This window comes from Nymphaea colorata, chromosome 10 (genome assembly GCF_008831285.2).
Source record: "Nymphaea colorata isolate Beijing-Zhang1983 chromosome 10, ASM883128v2, whole genome shotgun sequence".
NCBI classification, from domain to species: Eukaryota; Viridiplantae; Streptophyta; class Magnoliopsida; order Nymphaeales; family Nymphaeaceae; genus Nymphaea; species Nymphaea colorata.
Genome location: NC_045147.1, coordinates 19503927 through 19513622, shown reverse-complemented (window position 1 = coordinate 19513622; position 9696 = coordinate 19503927). Strand labels below are relative to the sequence as shown.

The window sequence follows — 9696 nt, the reverse complement described above, 5'->3', positions numbered from 1 at the left end:
CATTCAGTGGTAAAACTCTAAGGTGAAACTCTTATGCTTCTAAGGTTTTGATTTGGAAATGTATCTTTTAATTCGGTTGTTGGGCTTACCATTATTTGAATTAGCCACCCTGATGAATAACACGCTAAATCATAATAATGACCATGAAATTCAAACTTCCAGATCTTTGAATGTGAACCGCTTTACTGTCCGGTTACATTATGCCCCTTTAGGTCGGATTAAACAATTTGCTCTTTTACTTTGCTGGTAAATAATTAGGGACTCCGTAGGTGGAAAGATTCTGGTGTCTTTCAAATTTCTTCTTCGCCTGATGTTGATGAATGATGGGAAGTACACAGTTGAATGCCTCAATGCAATGGCCTTCTTTTACTGTTCTCATTCTCCTTCAACAGTCCATTGGCGCAAGTCTTCCTTCCTCAAAACTGAGTTCAGAGTTCCAATCTTATCAATACCATGGAACACAGTACACACTCAATATCATGGACTAAGTAATGAAGAAACTTTGTTGGGATGTCATTTTTTTGTTAGGCATCATACTGATTTGATAGATCGGCACTTTGGGTCTATTTCGGATCCAAAAAAGTCTGATTATTAGCAGTATTCTCTGGCAGGGAGCACGTCTCCTCGATCTTACGCACTCTGATCGCTATATATGGCCGAACTGCCCAATGGTTTTTAAAGAAATAAATAACACATATTTCGTTAGTGCTTAGTGGAAAAACAATTTATTATTGTTTTGGAACGTGCCACATAAGGCCCATATTTTTTCCCTTAAAAGAAGAGGAGTCACAAAGGTCAAAGAAACAAGGGGTTGTTTGACCTAGAGGTGGCAAATCAGATCGATAGATGATCGGATCACCAACTCACTCGGTTTGTGGGTAGACTTGTTGACTCGGTCGACTTTTAGAATAACCTGAATCTGGACGAGTTAGGGTTGAAAATAAAGTAATTAAGTGAGCGTTTGGTGACAGGAACACTACTTTCTTCGAAATATATGTGTTCCATGGATGTGCCCATATGTTACACATTCATGGAATGGAATCTAAAGAATAGAATACCAAAAGCGCTCTGAGAAAGAGGTTTACCAGCTCTCTAAGACATCGACTGTGACTAACACTGTATATCTAGGTCAGGAAAGAGCCTTTATAAACAATATTGTGCATTTAAAGTGCCCGGTAATATGTGATCATGAGATGTGCCATCACACCTTACTGATGTTAACAATGTCAATGGATCAAATTCATATGAGATGTGCTTTCAATCATATCTGCTTTTTCAAACGTTTATATATGTGGATTAGAGAGTTAATGAAAAAAAAAGTCATACTTGAATTTAAAATCAGAATCTGATCTCACACTCTTAATCCAATGCGCATCTGATATTTGGATTCACATCTAAATCTGAATCCAAATTTTAAACCGAATCTAGTTGATTTTTAAAATGTAAATGCATTGGATATATGATATTTATTTTGAAGTAAATCTGATCAAATATTTACGTATATCCGATAAATAAAACGAGAGAGTTTTCATTTTCTATTAATTTGAATTTGGGTCAGGCCCGAGTTAGTGCTGTTCAGTGAGCAAACGCGTTAGCTCCAAATGTCGTCTTTGAATAAATGGTTCGGACCGGGAAGGACGGGTTCCCCCGCGCACAGTCTTCGGCAAACGGAGTGTGGGATTGTGATTGAACGCAACGGTCGAATTGATTGTGCAGAGTATGAGCTGCAATCGCCTCCGTGTGGGGACTCTTTTTCCCTGTTCAATTAAGCAACCCCAGTCAAACAGTCCTCCTCCTGTTCTAATTAAGAATACCCGGATTTTACAAAGGGTCTCTTCAACTTTCAACGAAATGGCATAAAGCCCACTCGTGCTCGAGTATTCAACATTTCAAAGAATAGTCGCATGAATTCAAATTTGAGTTTACCTCTGTTATTTAGCTTTTTTTCATAATGGGGTTGGAATAAATGTAGACACCAGCAGCAAGTTAGTTTTTGTTTTGAATCTTTGAAACGTCAATTTGTGTGCTACAAAGGCCGACATGCAAGTTAAGGTATGGTGGGGGACGGCAGCATCAAAAGCAAGTCTCATACCTTAGTTATGTGCGCATGAAAAATTATGTATAAGAATATGCAATGACTAAAATGCCCCTAATAAGATAGAAAAGAAAAAAACAATTTAAAAAGTAAACAAGGATTATGAAAAAGTAAAAAAAAAAAAAAGGTCTAAAAAGTTCATTATTTTATAAAAAATTCCTCCACCCCCTTTCCTTTGGTGAATACTTGTTGCGTGCGTTGCTTCAAGATTTGGATGACATAATGAAATACTCTTTTCTTTTGTTCAAGTCAAAAAAGAGAAGTCTTGGACGTTGATCGAGTAGACCAAATTCCACCTAAAATGGTAACCACCAAACCTTGCTTTATTTTATTGATGAGAGTAGGAAATAGTGAATCGGAATGGAGGAGTGATGCTTCTCGTTTGACTTGGCTAGGTTTTATGTTTTCAAACGTCAAACCTGGATTCCGAGGGAGGGTGGTGGGAGGAAGCCGCTCTCCCCTTAAGCCCAAACCAACCAAAATTTATTAGCCTTATTCTATGAAATAAATTCATGTACCGGAATATGAAGCAGTAAACTATGCTAAAGTTGCACTATAAAAGGACCATCACTCCTCCACCTTCTCCTCGCCAAACCGATATAGATCAGAAGCGAGAGAAAGAGACGGAGAGAAGGCGAGAGAGCAGCATGGCTGATAATCTTATGCTGTTTTCTGTGTTTCTTCATTCCTTCCTGAGAGCCCTGAGGCTCCCCTTTGTCCCCTTGAGAAAACTGAGATACCCACGTTCCCATTCTTCCAGAGGCATGAGGGCCTCCTTCGCCACCTGCCCTTCTGCCACCAAAGTCCCCATAGACGACATCTCCACCAAGACCATGCTCTGCCATCTTGACAGTGCACTCCTGAGATCAGACTCGACCTTCGCCTACTTCATGCTGGTCGCCTTCGAGGGGGGCAGCCTCCTCAGAGCCCTTCTCCTGCTTCTCACCAGCCCTTTCCTCTTCCTCCTAAACGAAGATCTCAGGTTGAGGGTTATGGTGTTCGTTAGCTTCTGCGGGTTGAAGAAGGAAGGGTTCAAGCTGGGCAGGTCCGTGCTGCCCAAGTTCTTCCTCGAGGATGTTGATCTGGAGGGATTCCAGGCGTTGATGAGTGCTCAGAAGAGGGTGGTCTTCAGTGGTCTGCCGACGGTGATGATTGAGGGGTTCTTGCTGGACTATCTGGGCGTGGATCTGGTGGTGGGCAGCGAGTTGAGTGCGGCGGGAGGTTATTACACTGGTTTGTTGCAGAGAGGCGGTGGAATGGGCAGGATGGTGGTGGTTCTGAAAAATTTGTTTGGCGAAAAGAAGGCTGATGTTGGTCTTGAAAACATCAAGGCCAGTGATTATCACTGGCTCTCCTGCTGCAAGGTAGATACTTCATTACTTTCTCCTTCGATATTCTTGCTTGGTTTCTTATGAATTTTATTTCGCAGAGAGAGTGAGAGAGTCTGTGTTGGTTCTCGAGGTCAAAGAAGCTTCGAGATAAGAAGCTCATGAAATATGAACGAGGCACGTGAAAGGCACTCTCTGCCATTTGACCACTTACAGTCTTAGACTCCGTCACGTTGATGAAAATAGTAGTCTTTAGCATGTCAGAGGCAGAGAGTTTTTCTAAAAAAATTTCCTTTTGCTGCAACGAATTGATTCTCTTGTTTTCGTGGGTGTAAGCCATGACGATCATGTGATCTGATTGAGTTGTTCCCCATATTACAAATGGTTTAAAATGGAGTTGCTTTATTGAGAGGTGGCCCCCGACTGATCAGCGGCCTCGCAACGGAATTGCTTGGTCAAACACGAAAGTGAATTGGTCAAGAGCAGAGCTGATAGACTGGTCATCTGTCCTTTCTGATATCTTCCTCATCAATTCTGTTGGTAACCAAACGCTTTCCCATCTCATAAGAACAATTCGAGAACGGAGCAAGCACAAGTGCCTCAAGAGAGAAATTTATCATGGTCAAATTTCTTAGGCTTTAGTTTTTCAGAAACTGTACTCTCAACATCTTTTACATTCAAAAAGTTACATCTGCTCTAGTGTTTGATTGCAAAAAAATTATAAATATAAACTGGATCCAGCAATCTGAATGCTGATTATCAATTAGAATTCTGCTTACATATAGTAGTTTTGAAACAATTATTTCGTCATAAAAGTAAAACGGGAAAAGCTAAAGCTCACACCTTCACGTACAGTCACACAAATTGTATGTTCTCACATGTAAGCCAAAATATACGACATATATATATATATATATATATATATATATTTATATATTGTGTGTGACAGTTGGAACTGAGCTTCTAATAAATTCCTACCGATCTGGCACTGTTGATCATTTATGTTCCACATTTATTTGTTGCGCAGGAGGCCTACATGGTGGGTGCATCAGAGAAAAGAAGCAGAGGCACGGCGCTACCAAAAGAGATGTATCCCAAGCCGTTGATTTTCCATGATGGTAGGCTGGCCTTCCGGCCAACTCCCCTGGCCACTCTGGCCATGTTCATCTGGCTGCCGCTAGGCTTCCTCCTGGCAATTCTCCGGTCGCTGGTGGGCCTCTTCTGTCCGTACAGCATAGCCATGTTTGTGGGCTCATTCCTCGGCCTAAGCCTCCAGCTAAAGGTTCACGGCACGCCGAGGACCAGAGAAAGTGGGGTGCTCTATGTGTGCAACCACAGGACACTGCTGGACCCACTCTACTTATCAGGCGCCCTCCACAGGCCAGTCACTGCTGTCACCTACAGCCTCAGCAGGATCTCCGAGTTGTTGTCACCAATCAGAACGGCTAGGCTTACCAGGGACAGAATGAAAGATGGGGAGAAGATGAAGTCCCTGTTGAGTAAGGGAGACTTGGCCGTGTGTCCAGAAGGAACCACCTGCAGAGAGCCCTACCTGCTGAGGTTCAGCCCGCTCTTTGCTGAGCTCACAGATGAAATAGTGCCTGTTGCACTCAATGTTTCGGTGAGCATGTTCTACGGTACTACGGCCAGTGGACTCAAGTGCCTTGACCCTCTCTTCTTCCTCATGAACCCTTTCCCTGCCTACTATGTTGAGATCTTCGAGAAATTGCCTCAGGAGCTCACATGCACCGAGGGTCATAGGTCAAGGTATGAAGTGGCCAACCATGTGCAGAAGATGCTGGCAGATGCATTAGGTTTTGAATGCACCATGCTGACAAGGAAGGACAAATACTTGGTTTTGGCTGGAAATGAAGGCATTGTCCCTTCCAGATAAAGAGCCCCAACTCCTTAGGTTGGTTTTAATGATGACAGAAACTAAAGAGTAGAGTTCAAAATACCGTAGCCTGTGAGCTTTCTATACAGATTTCTCCCACCGAAACAAATGGCCCTTAGGTCCTTTTTTTTTTCTTTTTCTTTTTTTTCAAAACCTTCGTTGTATTATTTTTTATCCGACTTCTGAAACGTGTACAATATTCTTTGATATGGATTAATGAAGCTTCCATTTATTCTTTTTTTGTTTATATTATGATTATATCGATGAGAAATGGACAGCTTGAGCATTGCTCTGATTTATACATTAGATGGCTGAGAGAAAAACAGTGAGAAATCCAATTAACCAGAAGAACCAAAATCTCATTTCAGGTTTGACAATTATACAAACTTTAAAAGTGGGTAATGCAAATGATAATGACAATGGAAGTTTAAAAACAAAAGAGAGAGAGAGAGAGAGAGAGAGAGATCGAACTAACCCCAACGACCAGCTTGAATTTTTCTAGAGCTCCATTAATGTACATTCTTCGTCTACTTCTCAACATGTACATGGAAGTTAGATGACCAGAGAGCAGACGATATCTTGTGAAATAAATTGTTTTCTCTTCACCTTTCTGCTTCCTTCTTTCTAAAGCTGCTTCTAATTAAGACTGCTAAGGCTGATGTTCAAAGTCCAATACCCGAGATTATGCCCGCACTTTAATTTAGAACGACTAAGAAAAAAACAAAACAAAGAGGAAATTAAATTTCAATAGTTCAATCAATAGAAAGCATTAGTCTTCTTCGAATTGAAGTCATCTCAGATGTCACCACCAATATCTACCAGCAACTGTAGTAATTGTTGTCATAATACTTATGACTGAAGAGTACCTGTAAATGCGCAACTTAAGAAGGTGAGACAGGTGGTGACCTTAGCTTACTCGTTTTTAAATCTTCCTGCAACTCTGTTGAAGTGAAGTCGCTTAAAAGAATTTAAAATTCTAGAGCTGAAGAAGGTCGGGGTTTATGACCTCATGTGCATCTTTTCATATATAATTTTATAAAAACTTAAATAAACAATATCAGCTGTCAAGTTTAGCTTTACATGTCCTCTAACCGTATACTCATCGGCGCGCGTCAAGTCCATCAATTGAAGTAAGCAGTCATCCAAACCAATGAACCGGGGTTGACTGAAATTTTTTTTGGGGAAAAGAAAAGTTAGTTTATTACTCTGGCTTCTACTTATCAATTATTTGACAAAACCAGCAATTGGGCATACATAAAGAAATTAAATCTTTGTAAATTTTGTAGAAGTATTCGTCGCCTCTCTCTCTATGTGTGTGTTGTTTTTTTTTGTTTTTTCCTTTCTGTAAACGCTCCTTCGAAGCAGTGAACAGTTTATAATCCTTGTCCAAGAACCAATCAAAATAGTCAAAATTCATTAACAAAATTTGATGACAAGTAGTCACGAACAAAACAAAGGACGGCAAAAGAAAAAAAAAAAGAAAAACAAAGTAAACGAAAAACCACAGATCAGGGATAATAGATCAAGCGACCTACGTGTTTTTTCTTTTTTTGGAAGAAAAAAACTCCTAGTAAAAGAAATGATCGCCCTCTCTCTCTCTCTCTGCCGACAAATCCTTATTACAGGAAATGCACTTCCCTGGCGCCCAAAGAAAATGGGAAAAAAAAAGAGGAGATCATGGTCACGCCATGACAGTGTGTTACTGAAGCTTAGACAACATGTGGTTCAGAAAAAAGAAAAAAAAAAAGAACTCAAAGAGATTAACGTGGACTATATTTTCTTTACCAACTCAAGGCCATAGGCCTTGAAATCCATAAAACAAGCCCTTGATATTTATAAAGGATTTCTGCTATGATTTTCAAAGATTGTTTTATCTTTCCTGATTTGATGACGAGCTGGGCATCTCTTATTTTGAAAACCTTACTTGGCAACAGCTGTGCTACCATCTACTTCTCTGTTATTTTCATGCTTGCTGTGATCTTCGTCAGCAATGATGTCTCCACCTATATCAATGTTCCTGCATTAGAGTCGTCCTTCTCTATAATGCACAATCTCAACAGATCTAGCTTCATTTTAGCTCCGAGTCGAGCTAAAACAATCGGGAATTCAAAACTTCCATTACAGCAGATTAAATGAGCACGAAGAGTCTTCAATATTAAACATAGCGGCAGTGAAGAAGAGTCCCCGTTCAGCCGGAAAATCGCCTCCCAACCTTGCCTAGAAAGAAGAAAAGAAACGTCATCTTTTGTTTTTTAATATATCGATCACAGGTTTCATGAGCATAAGAGGTCGTTTGATTGGAAGAATGCCTCGATGATACAAAGCAACTTGTTCTGTTCCGCCTTCCAATAATTAAATGTTTAAGAACACCAAAATGACATTATTGAGAGACAAAAAGCCGTGCATGTGCCTGTGGGCCTCACCGGGAAATGGGAATGCCCTGAGTCGTAAAGTCTCCGTGGGTATCTACTGAGGCGTTTGGTTGCAGACGAGTCTTATTAATCTTGAACAAATTTCACTAAGTGATTTCCTATGTCCGCGTAAAAATAGTCATTGTTTGAAACCAAGTCGTACTTTAGCACAGACATCGCAGGGGACCTTTAATAAAGTTGTCTCGCGCTAAGTTTTCCTCGACGAAAAAAAAAAAAAAGTTATCAATAAATGAAAATAATACAGGTACACGAAGGAAACCTAATGTAAATTCTTTGAAAAATATTACACTAGCATAACTAAATTAAATAATGCTGTGTGAATAGGGAAGTGAGCAGGGAGCCGTCATGTGAACTTTAGAAAAGAAAATGGAGCTTTAATACTTTCATACGTATTTTCATTTTTTCTTTCAAGTAATAGCTTTTTAATATTTTTCATCGATTCACAACTGAATCAGCCGAATTTCCTTGATTTTCAGATTTACAACATTGGTTCAAACACTGTGAACTTGCCCAACAGAAGGCGACAAACGATTTAACGATGACAGTTGGATTCTGGTATGCTTTATGTAATCTCATAGCGCCCAACAGAAGATCATCAAAGCTGTTGGTGTTCTAAAACGAACCTCATTTAATGGACAGTATTCACAATAAAGATTCCCGTCCATCACGGCTCCGATGGTTGATATCCAATTCCAGTTTGGATTCCGCAGATGTGCCCGAAAATGGATTCAGGTCACAAATTCTGAGCACTAAAGAGGTTGTTTGACACCGACAACAGATTGTTACTGTCGAATGATTTTGTCTCAAAATTTGAAGTAAATTCATTCTAATGAATCTATTCTAACTTTTAAAACCATTTCCTAACTTTAAATTTCTGCTATCCAAGTCGCCCTAATCGTAGAGAGTGTGCGATTCTGATCTACCAAACATCCATTTTATATGATGCCAATGCTTTCCCATCAGATAATGTGTGCTAGGCTCGCTTCCGCACTGATGCCAATACGAGCCGGCCCCATAGATTTACCTGTCCAGTTAGGTTCGCGCGCTTGACCGAGAACATTTAATTTTTCTAAAGAGAAGTTTTAAAAAGTGGGGTAGATTTATAAAATATTTTAAAGTGTCCAAAAACCTAACCAATTTTTAGATTAAATGCATGAAACAGTAACATAATCTTAATGAAACAGTAACATAATCTTACTGTTCCCAAACGACTCAATGATCCTGCCGGCTGCCAGCACCACGGCCATTTCATTCTGGCTCATCCCTGGAATGAAGGGGCATGTACCACCAATGAGTCATCGGCTTCTCAATTAATAATTGAAGAAATGCTTTTGAAAACACTTCTCCTCCTCTAGAGAACATCTTAGGAATTAAGTAGTAGTTATAAAGCTTTCTCGCATTTTAAATGTATCAAATGCCCTCACCAACTTGGCCAATTGGTTCAAACTTCAATTGGTATTGCTAGATAAGGTGATGGAACTTTTATGTATATATATATATATCTGTGTGTATAATACTTTGGGACCCTAGATTTGAACTGAATATAACAGAAGAAAAGCAAATGACGAAACGTTCATGCTGTGTTCGGTGCAACTGAAACCTTGCGATATGTAACAAAGGAGGGCCATTAAATGAGTGTCATGTGCAACTTCGTGAACGCGCAAGGTCGTCACGTTGTGGCAGATTGATCATCTTTTTATAAAGAATTCAGGTTTGGATCAAAAGCCATATATTAAGTTTTCGAGATTTCCATGAACTCTCTTTTTGAAAAAGTAGGACCTCTCTCGGGGTGCTCACGGTGTTTTGCGTGGAACATGAAGGTCCATTTGTCTTTCATATACTTTATCATGAAAATATATAGTTTTGTCAGAATATATACAGGGATTTTCCTTGACTGGGAAACAAACAGTAAGAGGCCTTCCGCGAGTACTAGTATAAAGATGTGGT

At 39.9% G+C, this 9696-nt stretch overlaps 1 protein-coding gene across 1 annotated transcript; it reads left to right on the top strand.

The window, feature by feature from the left end:
• Window positions 1-2689: 2689 nt before the first annotated feature.
• LOC116263401 (glycerol-3-phosphate acyltransferase 1-like) lies at window positions 2690-5564 on the top strand. Its single transcript, XM_031643141.2, has 2 exons — window positions 2690-3459; window positions 4451-5564. The coding sequence occupies exons 1-2, from the start codon at window positions 2743-2745 to the stop codon at window positions 5315-5317; spliced, it is 1584 nt and encodes a 527-aa protein (XP_031499001.1). The 5' UTR covers window positions 2690-2742; the 3' UTR covers window positions 5318-5564.
• The last annotated feature ends 4132 nt before the right edge of the window (window positions 5565-9696 follow it).